Consider the following 22007-nt stretch of genomic DNA (forward strand, 5'->3'; position numbering starts at 1 on the left):
TACCCCATGGGTCCAGCCTGGCAGTGAAGCCACACAGCACAGTGGCCAATCAGCTTCAGGCAGGAGCCATTGTGAGATCATGGGTAATACGTATGTAGGGTAATAGTGGTGGTAATAATAATAATAATCAGACCTAGGGCCAGCCAAGTGCTGGGATGAACACAATATGGCTTTCCCCTACAGGTAAGGGGCTCAGATGAGGGGCCTTCACACTGGGGACCTCCCTGCTTCTGGGACTGTGATAGAGGATCTCTAAAGCAGGGTGGGGGACCTGCCAGGGTCATCCAGATGTTGCAGGATGACAGCTCCCATCCCTGCTGACCACTGGCCATGCTGGCTGAGGCTCAGGGTCATCTTACCCATAGGTGCTAGAGGTGCGGGGCACCTGGGCTCTCTGAGGCGCCAGGCCAAGAGTTTGGGGCCCGAGGGTTGAGTCCAGGGAAGAGCCCCCCATTGGTTGGAGCAGGCTCTTCTACTGCGGGTGGCTCTGCGGTGCAAGTTCAGGGGGGACTGAGCCAGTGAGACGCTGAGGCGGCTGGCCGGCTCCACCCTGGGACTGGGCAACCTGGGGGGGGGGGCGGACTGGGTGGATCTTTGCACCCCAGCACTGCATATGCTTAAGACAGCCCTGCTGAGGCTGGTGAAAGTTGGAGTGCAGCAGAATCTGGAGAGAACCACTTTGGCGCTCTCTTCTAAAGGCTGACTACCGAGGAGAGGACCCTTCTGTTTGGGGCCTGCTTGTGGCTTTCCCACCAGGATCCGGTTGGCATTGTGAGAACGGGATGGTGGACGGGCCTGATCCAGCAGGGTTTGTGGGTTGTGGTGGGAGTGTAGGAAGCACCTGGTTGAGAGCGCTTGCATTAAGGCGCCACCCGTGTCAGCAGTACCTGAACCATGAACGGTTGACAAATAAATCACCTCAAGTATTAAGGCTGTTTCCCATGGGTTGCTTTGCCAAACTCAGCTGGCAAGTGCCGAGGGAACTTTACCCAAAACAGGGACCCTAAGAAATGGGGGGGGGGAGGTGTCAACATGATAGTTGAAACTCCCAGGCTTTGCAGAAGTACAAAATCTTTAGGGAGGTAGCAACCTGACCCTCACCCAAAAAAATCACACAGCCTAATGAAACCCAATGAAACCTGCTCAGTGGCCACAGAATGTTAAATACTGTTCCAGGTGAAATGTGGGCTTGGAGTGGGGAGTTATGGGGAGGGGAGATATAGTTCATGCCAGGAATAATTCTATATTTTTCTCTTTTACTAAATTAATGGGTTCCTGCCCTGACCTCTTCCTCCCCACCCCACCCCATAACAGCATTGTTAGTTGTTTCTTTTTGTGTGGCGTATCTGCCTGTGAAATTTCATTGGTGTGCTTAGAGATGGTCAACAAGGCATCTGGGGAAGGGGGAGGAGACTGCCCTGCTGGGTGGGCACAGCCTTTCTGGATTTCTATTGTAGCAGGTGTAGGACTCATTTGTCAGAAAAGAACAGGAAAGCTAAGCCCTGCTTGTCCTCTGTCATGCCTGTTTCACAGAGCTTACCTGCCTCCCTATGCCATCGCCCCACAATATGGCATCCACAGGCCCGCCTGCCTCTACGTTCCTAGTCCTGTAAGTATGGATTTCCCTCCCCCTATTTGGTTGTTGCCTTGGCCTTGGTGTAGCTCCAAGCCTAGACAACTGCATTATGAGCTCAATGTAGGGCTGCCCTTGAAGAGTGTTTGGGAGGCAATCTGTTTCCTAGCTGGGTTGGGTGGCCAAAAGTGCACATTGCCCATGGCTGAAAGTCTGGATTATTTCTGGATTATTTCCCTCTGCCATATACAGGGAATGACCATCTTGCTCTCAGCCAAAACATATGAAACTGCTGATGCACACACCTCTTTTGGCCCCAGAAGCGGGCGGAATGGGCTTACATGGAACTGCTGATACATACGATAACCCAGAACACAACCCCCGTACTGTACTTGACATGGCCAGCTCTATGGTTTGGGGCTCTGAATGTTTAAAGGACTGTCCCTGCCCTGAGACTGTCTCCTTGTGTCTACAAGTCTAATGGCTTTGAAATGTTTTTCCTGACTCAGCCGGGACCCAATTTGCAAGACAAGCTTCCAATGTAGGAACCTCTTGGCATAACTGCAAACTTCAATGTGTGTTTTCCTGAAGATGCCTAATCAACTTGGATATCTTTTATAAGCTTGGTTTGTTCTCTCTCTCTCTCTCTCTCTCTCTCTCCCCAACAAGTACTGATAATTTATTTTGTTTTCCTCAAAGTAAGCTTGTATATAAAGCTGCCATTGATCCACCCACCTTAGTACAGTATTGTCTACTCTGACTGGCAGTGGCTCTCCAGAAATGGGAAGCTATTTAGGTGGTGATGCTGGTGGGGACTGACCCTGACACCTTCTATGTGCAAAGTCAATTGTTACCACAGATGTAGCTATAGACCCTCTCCATAATGGAGGTGATTATGATGAACACAGCAGTGCAATTTTTGAAAATTAATTACATGTTTAAAAGAACAACACAAAATATTATTACTGAAGGAGTTTGGGGAAAGCATGTTGGGGGAGGCCCGTGGCTCAGGGGCAGAGCTTCCGCCCTGCATGCGGAAGGTTCCTGGTTCAATCCCTGGCATTAGCATGGAGGCCGGGAGAGAGTCCTGCCTGAAACCCTGGAGAGCTGCTACCAGCCAGTGTAGACATTAGTGAGCTAGATGGGAAGATGGGCAGATGGGCCAACTTGGTACAAGGCAGCTTCCTGTATTCCTAATTTTATTTTATTGTCTCCTTGAAGATTGTAGACTACCGTGGATTCATGAGAGAATGCATTAAACACCGAGGAGCCATGATCATTGATCTGAGTGAGGCTACAGGTAAAAGCCTTATTAGGGTTAAGCCGATGTCTTGAAGGTGCCTTCATCCCTTGTTGCCACCCAAAAGCCACAGCATGCGATTCCCAGGAACTCCTTGCCCAAGGTTTCTGCAAACATCTTGTACTTGAGGCATGTTTGTTTGGATTGAAACTGGAAACACAGTTCACTCTCCACTACAAATTGCCCTGGAGATTTGAAAACAGGATAATGCACCTTGATATAAGTTCATAATGTTTTGTGCTTTAAAAAGTAATGTATGTTTATTATTCTCTAATAGGAATATGTTCTGTTTTTTAAAACCCTAATTACTCATTTTAAAGAGTAGTGATTTTTAATGATGCAAGTTTATGTGAATTCTGTTAGCTGGGCTTAAATTTTGTTCTCTTGCTTTGTGCTGCTGAGTCTGAAGACCAATGTAATAAAATATACTTGATTCTGCTCTCCAAGTTTTCAGACAAGGAGTCTTTCCAAGCCCAGGGATGCCAGGGATTGAACCTGAAGCCTTCTGCAGACAGTGCATTCTCCCACTGACCTGCAGCCAATTGTTGTTGGCATCTGTCTGTCTCAAGAGACAATGGAGTGCACCTCTGGGGGTGAAGTCATGCTGCTGCATTAGCAGCTTTAGTGACCTCCCTGGGGCGCAAGCCTGAGCAGTGTGTAGAGAGGTTCTGGCTGCCCAGACGACAAGATCCCCTCTTGGCCTCAGTGATGTGATCCAAAGGAAAGCAGAACAATGCCTTTGGCACCAGCTTGCGTTGCCAGTGTGATATTTGCTTTGTTGACAAGTATGCAGGCAGTGCATGAGTAGAGGCAAGCCAATGGCAAGGCAACAAACAGGTCTCCCCAGGTTCTGACCGCAGTTTCCACCACATCCAGCAAGAGAGATTAACTGCTTTGGAGGGAGAGCTGCAGCCAAGTAGAAGGTCCCAGGTTCCACCCCTGGCAGCTCCAGAGAGCATTGTGAGAGTCCCCTGCTTGAAATCCTGGAAAGCAGGCCCCTGTCCTGATGGGCAGTGCTGCTCCTGGGTCTCACTTGTATAAGGCAGTCATTTCTGTACTGCTCTGTGCAGGACCCAAAGCTAATGGAGAAGCAAGCTGTCCTCAGGTGCTGACTCTGCGAGCCCCTCCATCCTGTGCTCAGGCTGCACATAGGGATAAATAAAACCATCTATCCTAAAGACACTGTGGTCTCTCTTGACCTTCATTCCAAGGAAAGTGAACCCCAAGTAAAGCACTTGGAACCCTTGGAGTCTCTTGTTGTTTCGAGATTGGGGGGCATGTATTATGAAGATCAGAGTGCAGCACCCTCAATTCATTTCTAAGAAGAGTATTTTTTCTTCCATACATGGGAAACTATGCTAAACTCGTCACTTTCCTTTCTTCAGGACCTGGCCTTACGTGGGAACAAAAGTGGATCAATTATGTCAATGTTGTCAACTCCATCAAGCCCTGGAGAGCAGCTGGCAAACCCTTTGGTCAGTGCCTGGGTCTCTCCCTCCTTTCTCACCTTCTTTTCTTTCTTTCAGATGACACTGCGTGTGGTTTTCAATGCCAGCTCTGCCTGCACAAAACAGCCCCCTTCAAGAGATGGCTGGCTTGGTTTCAGCAGAGCTACTTTGAGTAGGATTAGCTGAATACCCCCTGCAGGTTCTTGGGGTGGGTTTGGGCCAGTTCACACATGCATGCCCAACACTCAAGCAATGCCTCCGCCTGTGCGAATGGGGTCACAGGACTTCCTCTGCCTGAAGGATCAGGACTAGCTTGGACTGGGGAGGCCTGGGTTCAAGCCCATGAAGGCTCTGCTTTGCCTCCACAGCCAGAGGCAGCAATACTTCGGAGTCTCAGTCACTGGAGAGCACAAGTGGAGAGAGGCCTCGCTTGCGGGTCCCGGCCCCCCCCGGCCCCTGGGCAGCAGGCTCTTCTGAGGTGGCTCTGGGCAAGTCATGCGCTCCCCTGACAGGGTTGTTGCAAGGATAAAGAGTGATATAAGCCACATGTGCACCATCTTGAGTTCCTTGCAGGCAGGTGGGATAGAAGAGTGAAAAACAAAGAATGAAATGTGATATATCTGATAGGAACAGAGGGGGCTGCCTTATACTAAATCAGGCTATTTTGGCTGCATAGCCCAGTATTATTGACTCTAACTGGCAGCCGCTTTCCAGAGTCTCAGATAGAGATAGGTCTATCTCCATTACCTGGTGTTTGGTTACTTTCATTCAGGACTGAATGGTGGGGGGCGGGGGGGGGGGAGATGTCCCTGAGAAGGGGAGTGAAGGTGGACAAGGATCTGGAAAGCAAATTCTATCAGTAAAAGCTATTAGGAATACTATTGCAGGGGTGTTGGAGTAGATGGCTTCTAAGGCCCCATCTAGCATGACACCCTTGCAAAGCTTGCAGACCTAAGTCAAGGGCAAGGAAACTGGCAGCTGCATACGCCCTCAGTATGCCCTCCTTGCCCCAATTTTAGGCTTTTAACCTTTATAAAAGGCTGCTTGAGCGCCTACTGGCAATGCTGATGGCCATTTCCAGAGAGGCAACAGTGAGGTGAGCAGGATCCCTTTCTGTGCACCTGCAACCCTCTGCTGGATGGATGAAGTCGGGTAAGAAGCCTTCCTAGCCCTTCTTCTCTTGGGGCTTTGGCTGTGAATTCTTTCATACAATTTGCAACTCTCTTTGGTATTTTGTAGTGTGTGACCGACTCTGGCTCTGGACCAGTTAAAAGGCAAGAAAGCAAGATAAGGAAGAAAGAAAAGACCTAGACAGCTTCTAAGCTCTTTGTGCTTTTATTAAACTTGCCAGCACCAAATGAGAATGTTTTGCTGGGGTTAAGCTTGAACCTGCAAGTGGTAAAATGAAAACAAACCAGAGCAAGAGCAGTCATTTGACAAGAGTGGATCAATGTTTACTGTAAACGCAACCCTCTTAAGCATTCCTGAATGGGCCTTTGCTCTCTGGAATGTTCTGTGCGCCTGGCATTTACTCATTCCCTTTTCAGGGAGATGTCACTCATAAGGTTATTACAACAAGCAGGTTTACAAAAGCAAAAGGTTACAATAGGATGGAAAAGACAACCTCTCTGTTTAGAAAAAGCTGTTGCTGCTTCTCCTCCTCCACCCTTTCGACAGAAAACGAGGGCTCTAGGAGGGAGGGGCCACCAGGGGAGTGGGACGCCATGAATTTATTTCTCTCCACAAAGGGCAAAGGTGGTCCTTCCATCTGCATATCAATCTGGCCGCTTCCACTGCAGCCTTTAAGATGGCCATTCACAGCTCCCATTATTTCCTTTGGGCCTCACTGTTGTACAACGGGCATTCTTATCCTGCATTTTAATGCCACCTGCTTAAGCGCCTCTTAGACGTCTCTCTCTTTGCTGACACTTCTCTTCTTTAGCATGTGGGACTGGGATCTTGCACATTAAGCTCGGAAGAGGAGTGTGGGGGGGGGGACACTCTAGAAATAACAAATCTCCAACCTGACAGAGGCAACTCACACTTTTAACATGCTTCTGATCTCATTGCCCTCCCTACAGCAGAGAACAGAAAGGAGCCTCAGCCACCTTCTGCCTGCTTTAAGAACATTCCATCCCAGGATAAGGTCTGCTAAATTTTCCAGTTAGGCAAAACTAGCATATCAACTTTTGCCCTGACACATTCATTTTCTACAGGCAGGGAGCTTTAACATCTGGGCCATTCAAAGACATGAGCTGCATACAGACCGGCTTCACCAGCTAATCCTTCTGAATGTATAAACTGACTCAGAAAACACTCTGCACTCTTTGCAGATGAGCTAATGGTGCCAACACCAGACCCCATAAACACAGCAACCTCCCTAATCAGAGAGCTCATTACATTTGCAATGGTGTTGGGCCAACAGGTAAATTTTGCAAAGTTGGAAGCCATGTGCTTCAGCACCCCTCCTCACATCCAAAAAGAACTCACTAACACAGGCATAGTCAAACTTGGCCTTCCAGATGTTTTGGGACTACAACTCCCATCATCCCTAGCTAACAGGACTAGTGGTCAGGGAAGATGGGAGTTGTAGTCCCAAAACATCTGGCGGCGCTAACGTCGCCAAGGTAAAATTTTGCCACACCAAGTTCAGATACCTAGGGGTACAAATAACCAGAAACCTCAATAAATTATAGCTCCACAACTACAACCCCTTGTGACGACAAATTAACAAAGACCTAAAGAGATGGACATGGGTGGCGCTGTTGGCAAAACCTCAGTGCCTAGAACTTGCCGATCGTATGGTCGGCGGTTCGAATCCCCACGGCGGGGTGAGCTCCCGTCTTTCAGTCCCAGCTCCTGCCCACCTAGCAGTTTGAAAGCATCCCTAAGTGCAAGTAGATAAATAGGGACTGCTTTATAGCGGGAAGGTAAACGGTGTTTCCGTGTGCTGCGCTGGTGCTGGCTCGCCAGAGCAGCTTCGTCACGCTGGCCACGTGACACGGAAGTGTATGCGGACAGCAAGTATTAGAAATCACCCCAGAATTGGCCCTACTAAACATCTTCCAAGACAATAATTCCCACTTGCATCACAAAGAACTCATCACCCACCCACTCTCAGCAGCCAGAAACATCATAACCAGACACTGGAGAAACCTGTCAGGAGTAAGCATGGACCAAGTAGTATGGGAAACAGCCTTACTAGAAAAATTAACCAATAAACTGAAACTGACACGGGGACAAATAGAAGAAGACACCTTCACCCTGATATGGCTCCACCGTGGGAGTAGAGCCGGGGCAGGAGAGTGCTAGAGTCCTGTCTAGTCAAGTTGCGAGGGATCAGTTCCAATCTGTTACCTTCGAGGATGTGGACAGGCTGCTTGGACGAGTGAAACCAACCACCTGTCTCCTTGATCCTTTCCCATCCTGGCTTATAATAGCTAGCCGGGAAGGGCTGGGCAATGGGCTTCGTGGGGTGGTGAATGCTTCTCTCTGTGAGGGAGCCTTCCCAGACCCGCTGAAAGAGGCAGCTATCAAACCACTTCTTAAAAAAACATCTTTAGATGCTGCCAATATGGCCAACTATTGCCCAGTCTCAAATCTTCCATTCTTGGGCAAGGTGATTGAGCGAGTAGTTGCTGAACAACTCCAGGCACGCCTGGAAGAAGCGGACCATTTGGATCCCTTCCAGTCAGGATTCAGGCCTCTTCATGGGACTGAAACTGCCTTGGTCACACTGGTTGATGATCTCCGGCGGGCTATGGACAAAGGTGAGAGCCGTTTCCTAGTTCTGCTGGATCTCTCAGTGGCTTTTGACACCATTGACCATAACACCCTTCTGGACCGTCTAGAGGGGCTGGGAGCTGGGGGTACTGTCATACAGTGGTTCCGCTCCTTCCTCCTGGGCCGTGTTCAGAAAGTGGTGGGGGGGGATGTGTGTTCAGACCCCTGGGCTCTCACTTGTGGGGTGCCTCAGGGTTCTGTCCTCTACCCTGTGCTTTTCAACATCTATATGCAGCCGCTGGGAGAGATCATCAGGGGGTTTGGGCTGGGTGTTCATCAGTATGCGGATGATACCCAGCTCTACCTCTCTTTCAAATCAGAACCAGTGAAGGTGGTGAAGGTCCTGTGTGTCTGGAGATGGTTGGAGGATGGATGGCAGCTAACAGACTGAGGTTGAATCCTGACAAGACAGAAGTACTGTTTTGGGGGGACAGGAGGCGGGCAGGTGTGGAGGACTCCCTGGTCCTGAATGGGGTAACTGGGCCCCTGAAGGACCAGGTGCGTAGCCTGGGAGTCATTCTGGACTCACAGCTGTCCATGGAGGTGCAGGTCAATTCTGTGTCCAGGGCAGCTGTCTACCAGTTCCATCTGGTAAGCAGGTTGAGACCCTACTGCCCACGGACTGTCTCGCCAGAGTGGAGCATGCTCTAGTTATCTTTCGCTTGGACTACTGCAATGCGCTCTGCGTGAGGCTACCTTTGAAGATGACCTGGAAACTACAACTAATCCAGAATGCGGCAGCTAGACAGGTGACTGGGAGCGGCTGTCTTGAAAGACCTACACTGGCTCCCAGTACATTTCCAAGCACAATTCAAAGTGTTGATATTGACCTTTAAAGCCCTAAACGGCCTCGGTCCAGTATACCTGAAGGAGTGTCTCCACCTCCATCGTTCTGCCTGGACACTGAGGTCCAGCACCAAGGGCCTTCTGGCGGTTCCCTCCCTGCAAGAAGCCAAGTTACAGGGAACCAGGCAGAGGGCCTTCTCGGTAGTGGCACCTGCCCTGTGGAACGCCCTCCCCCCCAGATGTCAAAGAGAAAAATAACTACTAAACTTTTAGAAGACATCTGAAGGCAGCCCTGTTTAGGGAAGCTTTTAATGTTTAAAAGTTATTGTATTTTAGTGTTCCGTTGGAAGCCGTCCAGAATGGCTGGGGAAACCCAGCCAGATGGGCGGGGTATAAATAATAAGTTATTATTATTATTATTATTATTATTATTATTATTATTATTATTATTACCTGCACAAGCGATGCTGACACAAAACCCCGCACATACATTAAGTAAAATAGAAACATCGCCACCTGACCCTACTCCACTTATCGTTCCCCCCACCTCTTTCCCCCTTTTCTTCCTAATGCAACACTAATGTCTCAACAAATGAAACTGATCTGTAGAAAATGTAACTTGGAAAAAGAGATGTTGCACATACTTTTGTAAACTAAGAAATCTTTAATAAAAAATACGTTGTTGTTTTTTAAAAACAACAACACTCTGCGCATGCAGCGTGAGTGCCATAGTTGTTGGCGGTCTGATATGGCTATTCAAAGCACAGATGCTTTCAGTTGATGCCACTGCTCCTTCAGTTTCATCTTTGTATGACTGGAAGCAAAAATGCAGTTGATGGCATTGCAGGAGATTTCCCAGATCTGTGCTTTGGACAGTCGGAATGTGTCCGCAAGCAGCTGGTACTCCTGGCTCAGGTCAGTCGCAAAAACCCCCTTGTCGTCCGTCTGGCAGTAAAAGAAAATGGTAAAAGGGTTAATTTTATGGGCTTTGGGCACTTAAAGGACTGCATCACAGACTATTTTCCTAGCCAACAATGTACAGTGGTGCCTCGCAAGACGAAATTAATTCGTTCTGCAAGTCTCTTCGTCTTGCGAGTTTTTCGTCTTGCGATGCACGGTTTCCCATAGGAATGCATTGAAAATCAATTAATGCGTTCCTAGGGAAACCGCCTTCAGACCAGGTCCGGGGACAGTCTGTCCCCGGACCTCTTCTGAAGGCTGGGGGGGGGGGGACAAGGGCTTTTCTTCCCACCCCCAGCATCTTAAAATGCTGGCGGGCGGCATTTTAAAATCGCCCCGGGACAGCGGAGGACTTCTCCGGTGTCCGGGGCGATTTAAAAGCCCCTGGGAAGGCAGGCAGGGGGGAGCAAAGACTTTCGCCCCCCGCCCGCCTTCAGAAGGTGTTGCCGCCCCACCGCCCAGCTTCGGAGCATCGTTCCGAAGCCCGGCGGCGGCGGGAGGAGGCGTTCCCGCCCCACCGCCCGGCTTCGGAGGAGGTCCGAGGACAGTGGGGAAGACGCGCTGCGCTTCCCCGCTGTCCCGGATATTTCCCTATGGGCTGTCGTCTTGCGAAGCAAGCCCATAGGGAAATTCGTCTTGCGAAGCGCCTCCAAAACGGAAAACCCTTTCATCTAGCGAGTTTTCCGTCTTGCGAGGCATTCGTCTTGCGAGGTACCACTGTAGTCTGCCTTCCAAAAATACTTTATATATAAACTTTCTGTTCCTGATGTCCCTGCTGAGGGCTGTCGCTTGTGAGGCTGGAAGGGCGTGGGGCGTGGGGTGTGGGAGGTGCCGGAAAGGCCATTATGAGACGGCTCAACCATGAGGGGCAAGCAGAACTTCCATGCCCCGGGGCAGCAGACCTGTGAATGCTGCTTGCTAGGTTCCAAGTAGAGGGGAGGCTGTTGCCTTCATGCCCTGTTCATGGACTTCCTGGAGGTAACATGGTGTAAAGGTTGGAGTGTTGGGCTAGGACCTGGGAGACCAGGGTTCGAATCCCCACTCGGCCATGAAGCGCACTGGGTGACCTTGGGCCTTTCAGCCTAGCCTAACTCACAGAGTTGTTGTGCGGAGTAAAAATGAGGACGCCACCTTGAGCTTATTGGAGAGGAAAAGTGGGCTATCAGTGTAATAAATAAATATCATTTGATTGGCTATTGTGGGAAATCAGAACGCTGCAACAGATGGCTCCTCCTGATCTGGCAGGGCTCATCTTCTTCTGACAGAGAAGCAAGGCTATTACAACATGTCAATGGGGGGGTGTCTCCCTACGCAGTGGTGGGCAAACTTTTTTCAAAGAGGGCCAGATTTGATGAAGTGAAGGGCCATGAGCTTTTTAGGATTGAAGTTGTTGAGGTTTTTTTTTTAGGATTTTACCCCAGGAAATAAACTGCCACAGGGGCCAGATTAAATCGACCGGCGGGCAGATTAGGCCCCCGAAACAGACTTTGGACATGCCTGCCCTATTGTTTGTGAAGAGGTTCTCCACCCTGACATCTTTGTGTGTCTGGATAACGCAGAGTGCCTTACGCAAAGCACGATGGGATGACCCAGGTTGTACCAGAATCCGAAGTGGTGTTGGTCGCTAGAAGGCACCGTCTGGCTTTTGAGGTTTGACGTCAGGCAGAGTTCTGAGGAAGACGAGAGAAGTCTGGTTCAGAAGGGGTCAAATGGGGAGAGCAAGCATGGGAAGGCCAGCCAAAGCACTTGCCCTAAAGCAGACATGGTCACCTCGCACGAGCAAAGTATAGCAGTGAAGACAAAGAAGCAGACCCTAGTGCGAAGGACTTGGCGTTGCTCAAATTGTGTCTGCGGACTCACCGTGAGATGGTGTCAGTAGTGGCATGTGGCCCAGCCCACCTCAGACGACCTGGGAGAAAGCACTGGCTTGAGAGGCTTCCACATGGAAACTGGCCCTGCATTAAAGAAAGGCTTTTCCCAGTGGAAGTGTCCCCCAATCCCCTTGTGAAGCTAGAAACAGCATTTCTGGTGTGGACGTTGTGAAGAAGGAAGAAGAGAACTAACGGCGCTCAGCACCAGCCACCTTCCTCCCCTCCTCTCACCAGGGACTGGCCTCCACCGGGCCTGAGAAAATGCTGCTGCAGCCACAGTTGTCATGGTAACCGCAGTTGAGCTCTGCCAACCAAAGGCGAAATGGCAAAGGAAAAGTGAATCCCAAGGACCCTCCATCTTTCCTTCAACGCCTTTCCTTACCTAGGGGTGTGCGATTTTGCCGAACCAGCTGCACAAGATCCCCTGAGGCCAATGATGAAGAATGAAGAAATGTACCATGTCCAATTCTGTCAGGTGGCAGGCCCAGGAGAAGCCTGGTCTCCTCTTCCTGGTTTGGGATCTGAGAGAAGACACACGGATTAACTATGCACTGTCTTTTGACCGTCCTGAACCCACCATTCAGCTTTGCTGGAGGACCCTCTTGGGTTCCAGTATCTTGAGGAAGGAAGAACCCCCCCCCATGTTGCCCTTCTGCCCACTGTGCATAATCTGATGGGCCTCTGCTGTGATGCCCCGGCGCTCACCTTCATCCCCTCAATGCATTTGGTCACCCACTGCACACCTTTTCAAGTTCTATGAGCTGAAATAACCAGACCAACCAACCAAAACAAGAGCCCCATAAGATCTATTGCAGGTTTTTTGGAAATAGTACTGTCAGGGCTGCCTCAGGTCTCAGCTCACGAAAGACCAATGCCAAATTCTTCTTATATACAAGGACGTTTATTGCAGTTCATAGTAAGTTCCACCACCGAGGCGCGCAGCCCCCACGTCTGTTAACCTTAGACGGCAGAAGTCCCCTCTGAATCCGTCCCTCCCCTACACCAGTTTAAGAGGCTTACGCTGCCCCACCTCTTTCTCTCTTTCCTTTTCCGCAGGGTCCTTCTGCCCGCTGGGGTTCTGCTTCTTCGGGATTCTCCTGACGCTGAATCCTCAGACTGCTCTCCCCCCCTCCTGCGTGCTTTGGGCCCTGGCTCCTCCCCCGGGCTCCCTGTACTTCCGCGCGCCTCTACATTTGAACTTGGCGCGTGCGCCCAACCTCTAACCTTCCTTTTGACAGTTATGCTACTCCCCTCACTGCCCTCCTCCCCTTCCGGGAGAATGGCTTCCTCTGAGCCCTCCTCCTTCTCTGCTGCCGGAGCTGCTTCCCCTGACACACTGGAACCTCCCCCCCCCCTTCGCTGGGCTCTGGTGGGGAAGCCGGCCCTGATTCCCAGCTGCCGCTTTGGGGTCCCCTGCTGGCCCCCGCTCCTGACACTCTCCCCCTGGGGCTCCCCTTGCCCTGACCACGGGCGCCCCCTTCTGGGAATCCTCTGATTCGCTGGAGAGACTCATGGAATCCCTTGCGTCATCGTCATCCTCTTCCTCGCTGTCCTGGGATTCCTCTCCATCGCTCTCCATCTCCTGCCTTCCCTGTGCCTCTGTCCCTGTACCCCTGACAAGTACGTAGTATATAAATGTTTGTTTTATTAAAACGCAAAATCAAGTGTACAACAAAATCATCACAGAAAACATGTGTGAAATGTTGAAGCAGAGATGGGTACAGAGACATCAGTCAATACATTCCAGAGTTTTGGCAAAAGAGAAATTCTAACAGGTCTGTAAAAATCAAAACACCATAAAGATGGATATCCCTTATTTTCCAGAGGGATGAGGTGCCTTTCCAGCAAAGCTCAGTTTGTGAAGCTCTACATGTATCCCTCTACATGTATCCCTCCATTTCACTGCATTATTCACAGCTATTTATAGGGGAGGCAGGGAAAGCTACGTGCTCTGGTCCCAATCCTGATCAATATTGCATCCATCACTACTATTTAAAAAAGCCTAGACATATTAAAGACAAATTCTGAAATCAGTTGTGTACAGCTGATGAACATGATTGCGAAAATGTATAAATTATTGTCGAAATTTCAAATGCAAGAAGAACAAATTAAAGTATGCAGGATCAAATGGGTGAGAAATTGTGGGTATTACATACAAATGGAACAGCGGGGAAATGTGTGGACTAAAGGGTTAAAATATACACTGTGTTATAAAAGGAAACTTTAATAAACCGATGTACCATTGATATTTAACACCTGAGAAACTATTTAGAATGTATAAAATATCCCCAATACCTGTTGGAAATGTAAAGAACATGAAGGGACAGTCTATCACGCTTGGTGGACATGTGAAAAAGCCAATAACTTTAGATACACATAAACAATGATAGGGAGAATTTTGAAGGCTAACTTTCAATTGAACCCAGAACTCTTCCTGCTGGGACTTATGGATATACAAAAAAGAAAAAGGGGAAAAAAGACTATGAAACGTTGTTCCAATATATGATTAGGACAGTGAAACATATATACACAAAGATTGAAAGATTAATCATTACCAACAATGGAGGAATGGTTATTAAAATTATTAGACTTAGCTGAGATGGCAAAATTGACATGCTTAATCAGAGAAAAGTCACTGTTAAGTTATTAAAGATTGGAAAGCTCTCATAGACCTTTTGCATGAAATAATGGCATTTTGGTTTGAAGGCTGTTGGTTTATAGAAAGTAGTCATGCTGGGGATTATATTGGAGTGGATGAGTTGAATAATGTTTATATATTTTGCTGACAGATGAAGAATTGTAAGTTCCTTAGTTTCTTAACTTTAATTTTCTTGTTCTCACTCTCTTCCTTTCTTTTGTATCTGTGTTTTTATCTAAAGTAATGTTTTAGTCTGAATAAAAAAGATATGTGATAATAAACTTTGTATCTCTCTTTTTAAATTCTAATAAAATTTACTCAAACAAGAAGTAGATGATATACCCACAGACAGGTACTCCAGCTTGCCGTTTCAAGCTGCCAGTTTGAAGGAGGAAATATAAAGGTTTGGGAAAAGATCAAGGATCCCTCCATTGCCTCCTCCTCTCCCCTCCACTGTCACCTGGGGGCATATCTTCAGACCATGGGTAGGCAAACTAAGGCCTGGGGGCCAGATCCGGCCCAATCGCCTTCTAAATCCGGCACGCGGATGGTCTGGGAATCAGCGTGTTTTTACATGAGTAGAATGTATGCTTTTATTTAAAATGCATCTCTGGGTTATTTGTGTGGCATAGGAATTCGTTCATCCCCACCCCTCCAAATATAGTCCACCCCCTCAAGGTCTGAGGGACAGTGGACCAGCCCCCTGCTGAAAAAGTCTGCTGACCCCTGCCTCAGACTGTCCCAGTGGGAGAGACAGGAAGCAGGGCTAACTCCATCAGGGACCTCGTTCCCTGAACTAGGCCGGCTGGCCAATACAGGAACTGCTATTTAGAAACTGGTGCCTCCGCTTTGATTTTCCTCTTCCCTCCCTGTCCCTTTCCCCTTGCGTGTTGTGTTTTTTAGATTGTAAGCCTTGTAGCAAGCCACTTACAGGTACTACTAATTTATTTATTGATTGCCCATGCACAGTTCCCATGTGGCCAGTGCAAACTGAACAAGTGGCCCCTACACAGGCGGGACTGTCACACTGCGGCTTTGCAGCAGAAGCGGAGGCCATGGTGGCCTGCCAGTGCTGCGCTGATGGCAAAGACAACCTGACTTCCAGGTAACACAGGGAACCCTGCACACATCACTTGAAAATAAATAAATCCTGGTGCCACATTTAGCCTGAGAAGCTGCTCAGTGAGCAAGTCCCTGCAGCAGAATGTTACCTCCGAAAGATGCAACGCCAGCTTCAGCCCGGCTTTTTTCGCTTCTAAGAGAGGCTCCAGAAAGTCCTTGCCATGTCCTGCCTTGAAGGTAAAGCAAAAATATAGCTTAAGAAAGAAGTTTACATAATTATGCAAGTCGTGGAGAATGTGGAGAGAGAAAAGTCCCCCCCCCATAAGGCTAGAACTTGTGGGCAGCCAGAGAAACCGAATGTTGGGAGGATTCAGGACCTCTTCAAAGCACCTCTTCAAGCAGCACAGAGTTAAACTATGGAAATTAAAGGTAAAGGGACCCCTGACCATTAGGTCCAGTTGTGGCTCATCTCGCTTTACTGGCCGAGGGAGCCGGCGTACAGCTTCCGGGTCATGTGGCCAGCAGGACTAAGCCACTTCTGGCGAACCAGAACAGCGCACGGAAACGCCGTTTACCTTCCTGCCAGAGCGGTACCTATTCATCTATTTGCACTTTGACGTGCTTTCGAACTGCTAGGTTGGCAGGAGCCGGGACCAAGCAACGGGAGCTCACCCCGTCACGGGGATTCGAACCGCCGACCTTCTGATAGGCAAGTCCTAGGCTCTGTGGTTTAACCCACAGCGCCACCTGCATCCCTAAACTATGGAACTTGGGTGGCTTTAAAAAAGGAGTTGGACAAGTTCATGGAGGAGGAGGGGGCTCTGCGGGCTCCTGGCCACGAGGGCTCTGCGCTGCCTCCAGAGTCAAGAGGCAGGGATGCTTCTGAATGCCAGTTCCTGGAGGCGAGTCTTGTGCTCAAATCCTGCTTGCAGGTTTGGCACAGGCACCTGGCTGGCCACTGTGAGAACAGGATGCTGGGCTAAATGGGCCACTGGCCTGATCCTGCAGGCTCTTAAGATACCGGTGAACAGAAGCCTTAACACAGCCTCCACCAACCTGCTGCCCTCCAGCTGTTTTGCATCACTACTCTGCTCCGCTTGAGCCAGCACAGTCCCAGCATCCACTTCTTTGTCTATTTCCCGCCATTCACCCGAAGGTCCCAAGGCAGGTCACAACACTCAGGGTTTAAAGCAGGTTGGCGAAGGCTGGCTTGAATCATGATAGAAACATATGATAATTTGGGCGATGGCAGAGGTGATTATTTCTTCTTTTTAAAGAAAGCTTACTGAAGGGTTTCCACTGAGGTCCAAGCCTACCACCACTCCATCTGTGGAAAGCAGGAAATCTTCGGCCAGTTTGACTGCTTCCTTGGCAGCTGTTTGTCCTCCTCTTCTATCCACAGATAACAGAAACCTAGAATATAGATAGCCATATTATTGCAGAAGTAACAACCATTAGCTCACAAATGAGGATTGTGATGTAGGGACTGGTCCAGGTTGAAAACTGTACAGCGGCAGCCAACTTCTTTTCCTGCTCAAGTAAATGCAATTAGCTCCTCTTGCAGAAAAGGCCAGGGAGACAGGGCAAACACCAGATAAGCTCAGGGTGGGAATCCTTCCCTGGAGATTCAGCACTAGAATCAGTGACATTTAAAACAAAAGGAGTCTGGTTTACAAACTTAAGTAAAGGTAAAGGTACCCCTGACCGTTAGGTCCAGTCGCGGATGACTCTGAGGATGCGCACTCATCTCGTTCTATAGGCTGAGGGAGCTGGCGTTTGTCCGCAGACAGCTTCTGGGTCATGTGACCAGAAAGACTAAGCCGCTTCTGGCAAACCAGAGCAGCGCATGAAAACGCTGTTTACCTTCCCGCTGGAGCGGTACCTATTTATCTACTTGCACTTTGATGTGCTTTTGACGTGCTAGGTGGGCAGGAGGTGGGACTGAGCAGCGGGAGCTCACCCTGTCGCGGGGATTCGAACTGCTGACCTTCCAATCGGCAAGCCCAAGGCTCAGTGGTTTAGACCACAGCGCCACCCATGTATCGCTTACAAACTTACCTAACATCTATATCCAAGCCATCTTCCTTGCATTGCCTTACACCCTCAAGTACAGCTTCCACATAGGTCCTTTTGGTCATACCTATGAAGAGAAGATCTGCATTCCTTTCAAACAGAAGGTATAAAGTGTTTGTGACACACACACACAAAACCCCAGGGTTTTGTTTCCTCGACCTCAGCCATACCCCAATCCATATATCACTAAAGGTCAGGTCACAACTGACCCCCCCCCCCGGCTTTCTTTTCACAGCACTCAAGCGCAGATGCAGGCTGGACATTTGCCAAGCCAGGGTTGCACTACTGCAGAAAGCCACTGGGGTCAAAAAATGGCGGGGCTCTAGCTGCACCCTGAAAGCCAGGAGGTTCCAGGAAAGGGCACGAGATGAGGCTATTCATACCCGGCCCAGTCCAGTCCGGCCCACTGCACCAAAAACTTCTCCATGCCATTTAGTTATTAAGATGTGTGCTCTCGTATAGTCTCGTTTCTTCAGCTTGTGAGATGCCTTGTGTCTAGCAATGTAGAAAGCTGGTCTATCGCAATTAAAAAGGGAAATGAAATGAAATAAATAAAATCTATTCCCAATAGTCATGGACTGCTTTTCACCCTAGATGAGGAATCTAGGTGGGGAACCTCCATCAGCCCTGAGCTCCCCTTTGGCCCCCAAGGGCATTTTAGGGAAGCGCTCCCCCCTGACCTCAGCTGGTGGGGGGGGAGAGAACATGCCTTGCTCAAGAAGGGGGGAGCACTTCTCCCTCACACAGCTGCCTTTTTCAACTGATGTTTTCATAATAATTTATTTTATTTGTAGTTTTGCTGAGTGTTTTTTTTTAAAATGCAAGCAACCTTGAGTATGTTTTCTGTAAAGTGAAAAATAAATTGTTTCACAGAATGCATGTATGTGAAAAGCAATGCCCCATCTTGGAAGGGAGTGGCTGTTGTGAGGTATTTGGATGTTCCACTCTCCCCAAATCCTGGAGAACTTGGGGGTGGAGGTGCTTAGTGGCAAAGAGCAGGCAATTATAAATTGAAAGGGAAATCCATTTGTCACCCGTGGTCGGCTCATCTCTGGGCGTGCTCCTTAGCTCTAGGTACTTGACTCCATCAGCAGCAAATTCCTGGACAACATCTTTCGTTACCTGAAATTATAGCGGTATTTTGAGCCTAAAGGATATTCACAAAGCACACTGCCATCGTTTCAAAGCTTTAATACACATTCCCCCCAGGGAAAAATCAAATCTCAAATTCACTCACATACCTGGTTCCATGAATCTATTTTTCAGAAATAATTATTTTATCATCATGAAATATAAATATATGCAAAATCTAGGATATAAAAGTTATGCTTCATATACAATTCATTTACAACCCTAACACTTCAAAAATATTGTAATGTGAATTGTGAAATAGTAGGACATGAGTTTGTATTCATCTCCACGCCTCTAAAAAGACTCAATCCATTAAGAATTCTTTTTATTAATGATTGGAATTCAGCTACCTACCACTTCACCAATTTTTAATAATTGCTCCAGCTGCCAAACCTTATTTAATCACACCTTACTTGCTAATATTTTTCTGTTTCTTCAGTTCTTTGCAATGATCAGCTGTCCATCAGTCTCAAAACAGCACACACAAGTCAGCCTCAAATCCTGTTCAGCCAGTAAGCTCACTGGGTGATCTTTGGCCAGTGATGATCACCGAGTCTAAACCTGCTCTGCTCCCAGGATAACGTCTGAGCTGGGAAGGGCAAGAGATGGCTGCATGCCCCACTCTGAGCTCCTTAAAGGGAAGGGTGGAAGAAAAGCAGAAATATATGTAAGTAATACATCCAGAATACAAAACAAAAAACAACCCCATGCGTGGCCAGTGATTGATTCCTTTTCATCGTCAGCAAAAGACTAATTCTATTCTATTTTTTGTATTTACTTTCTGCATTTCTATTCCACCTTCTTTCCTCCAAAGAGCTCACGGTGGTCTGGCTAGTTCTCCCCACCCCATTTCATCCCCCCAACATCCCTGTGCTACGCAAGGCTGAGAGGCAGCAACTGGCCAAAGGTCACACACCAAGCTTCATGGCTGAGTAGAGATTTGAACCCTGGTCCAACACTCAAAGCACCACACCAGGGGTTGGCAACCTAAGGCCCATAGGCCACAAGCGGCCCATGGGGATCATTTAACTGGCCCATGGATCCCCCCCACCCCGCTCAGTTGGCTCCTGTGCGCCACGCTAAACCAGCGCGGAGCAGAGCAGGGACCACCTTCTGCGATGCTGGCCGGCTTCCCATTGGCTGCAGGAAGCTCCATGCGATGAGAGCACACATTAAAATTAAGTTTGAGTTAGCGTACCATTAATATGTCTTCAGTCCTATTGGTAATCTGATGGATGATCTGGAACATCTGAAAACACCTAAAGAAAGAAAAGAGAATTGCAATGAATAGGAATTCATCAAAACAAAGGGGAAAGTGGCACACTCCCCCAAAATCGGCTTTTTGAACTCATTTCCAGAGATCACCTTTGTTTCAAATAGATTTCTGCATTTATCATGCATCCCTTCCCACACGCATGCACCTCTGAATTAAATGTACACATAAAAGGAATATTAAATATATAAATGATATAAATATAAATAATTATAAATTATAAAAAGGAAGACAATTTGTCCTCAGCATTATAATCTAAAAAGACTCAGCACAAAAGGAAAATGGATAGGGAGGGAGGAGGAAAGAAACAAACCTAAAGTTCAAGCTCTTACAAGTTGTTCTAATGACCAGCTGAGATGAAAGCATTCAAGGAACAGAGCTGGTCCCTTGGATGCTGATGCAGAGGTCCTCATCTCTTCTCTGCTACAGCCTGACGCTGCCACTTAAGAGCACAGGGAGGAGTTAATTATGCAGCGCAGGAGGAACAGGAGTGCCAAACAAAGAGTTTGGTTGGGAGTTAGGGGGTGAGGATGCAGAATCAGGTCTGTGCTTCATCTGAAGATCAGCTGCTGATGCTAACACATGCAACCTTGCACAAGGGATTTCTCCTTGCATCTAAAGAGCAACACACATCCATCTGACCAACAGGTGCAGAGGGTGGGATTGGGATATGTTGTGGGAGCGGCAGCCAGGCAGATGCTTCACCTAATAAATTCCAGCGCGGGCCCTTCCTTTAAGGCTCAGACTTGAGACATACTCACTCTTCCAGGCTTCTTCTCTTGCCCTTGTCAATCATGGTCATTCCATGAGGAACCTGAAGGTCTGGTTTCTGGGCCATCAATTTCTTCATGGTAGCAGAACTGATGGAGCCATTCAGGTGGGCGTGCAGCTCCTGATTCAGAAGCAAATACGTGCTCAACTCTCCCCAAATTTCATTAGAAACATTTTAAAAACACCCCCTTCCCCCCCTACCAGTTCCCTCTCTTCCTTAACCTTAAGCTGTCAGTTCTTATTTCTGGCCGCCTACACAACACAAGAGCAGGGGACTTTTTTTAGGGCCGCATTCTCCTCTTGACAGCCTTCTGGGGGCCACAAGAAGTAGAAGGGTTGGATCAACAACAGTTGATAGCTTCAAGATGCTTCGCAGGAAGAAATTCCTCAATGGGATATATAAATTCTCTCTCATCATCCATCGGAACTGACTGGCAACAGGTTCATGAAAGACAAAAAGAATTCTTTTTTACAGAACAAACCATTCACTTACAGAATTAACTGCATGCCGTGATGGTCACTCCCTCGGGTGGCTAAAAAATGGAGGGCTAGCAAGTGCAGTGGCGTAGCGTGGGGGGTGCAGGGGGGCCCGGCCGCACCGGGCACAACATCTGGGGGTTAGGGTTAGGGGGCGCAAATCCACGGGTTAGGGGGCGCAAATTACTTGCCTTGCCCCGGGTGCTGACAACCCACGCTACGCCACTGAGCAAGTGTAAGAAGCTGTCCTACACCAAGACGGACTCTTGATCGGGCTCAGTGAAGGGACTGGGAACACGGCCTCGCCAGAGCTCCTTCCAGGCGGAGACCCCCCGCCCCTGAAGCCGGGACCTGGGCCCAGATGCTCCCGGGAAGGCGGCGGGCGACTCTTGGGCCTCGGCCCTTCCTTCTCGGCCAGCCGCCTTCTCCCGCGCCTCCTTTCAACCCCGGCCTCTCCCTCCCCGCCACACCGCCCGCCTCTCGCCTTGCCCAAGGCCGCAGGCCCCTCTCCCGCCCCGGCCTCACCACTTTGGGCAGCTCCCGGTAGAAGCCGCGCGCTCCCGGGGGCTCCGCCGCCATCGCCGCGCCTCGCCCGGGCAGCAGCGCCGCCTCCCGGCCCCGCGCCGCCCAGTCCCCGAGCAGCCCGCGGGGCGACCCAAGGCAGGCTCCGAGAAGCAGCCATTCTGCCAAAGGACCCTCTTGCGCGTGCATGCTTTTGCAAAGTGACTCTCAGATCACGTATCACATCCGCTTGGCTGTGCGACTGTGGCACCAAAATATGGGTCAGTCCCACAGATGCTCGGGGTTTTTTTACAGCCCCCCCCCCCGTGCATCATTACCCCAGAAAGACCACCGGCCAGA

The 22007-nt window shown here is 49.1% G+C and overlaps 1 protein-coding gene and 1 long non-coding RNA gene across 4 annotated transcripts; one reads left to right on the top strand and one right to left on the bottom strand.

Annotated features, from left to right (window-relative positions):
• Positions 1 to 66: 66 nt before the first annotated feature.
• Positions 67 to 5679, top strand: LOC309518654. The gene is made up of 5 exons (XR_014213579.1): positions 67 to 183; positions 1534 to 1609; positions 2795 to 2873; positions 4259 to 4348; positions 5561 to 5679. It is a non-coding gene; the product is annotated as an uncharacterized lncRNA (long non-coding RNA).
• Positions 5680 to 9534: 3855 nt separating this feature from the next.
• On the bottom strand, positions 9535 to 21728 carry MAPDA (N6-Methyl-AMP deaminase). 3 transcript variants are annotated; one of them, XM_082198119.1, is made up of 10 exons: positions 21672 to 21728; positions 20660 to 20790; positions 19824 to 19884; positions 18529 to 18616; positions 17480 to 17561; positions 16738 to 16834; positions 15571 to 15651; positions 12104 to 12242; positions 11420 to 11520; positions 9535 to 9835 (listed from the first exon to the last, which is right to left on the bottom strand). In XM_082198119.1, the coding sequence occupies exons 1-10, from the start codon at positions 21723 to 21725 to the stop codon at positions 9647 to 9649; spliced, it is 1023 nt and encodes a 340-aa protein (XP_082054245.1). In that variant the 5' UTR covers positions 21726 to 21728; the 3' UTR covers positions 9535 to 9646. The 3 variants fall into 3 exon arrangements, with proteins under 3 accessions (XP_082054245.1, XP_082054244.1, XP_082054246.1); XM_082198118.1 differs by having other exon boundaries at positions 16708 to 16834; XM_082198120.1 differs by lacking the exon at positions 21672 to 21728 and adding an exon at positions 20212 to 20334 and having other exon boundaries at positions 16708 to 16834; positions 20660 to 20807.
• Between the last annotated feature and the right edge of the window lie 279 nt (positions 21729 to 22007).

Source organism: Podarcis vaucheri (genome assembly GCF_965113315.1).
Source record: "Podarcis vaucheri genome assembly, chromosome: 14".
NCBI classification, from domain to species: Eukaryota; Metazoa; Chordata; class Lepidosauria; order Squamata; family Lacertidae; genus Podarcis; species Podarcis vaucheri.

Coding starts and splice junctions, on each gene's coding strand:
- MAPDA (XM_082198118.1), bottom strand. CDS start 21,725: ATGGCGGCGGAGCCCCCGGGAGCGCGCGGCTTCTACCGGGAGCTGCCC. Junction 15,652..16,707: donor ACCTCAGTGGAAACCCTTCA/GTAAGCTTTCTT, acceptor TTTACCTTCAAG/GCAGGACATGGCAAGGACTT. Junction 12,243..15,570: donor TGGCGTTGCATCTTTCGGAG/GTAACATTCTGC, acceptor GTCTTCTCTCAG/ATCCCAAACCAGGAAGAGGA.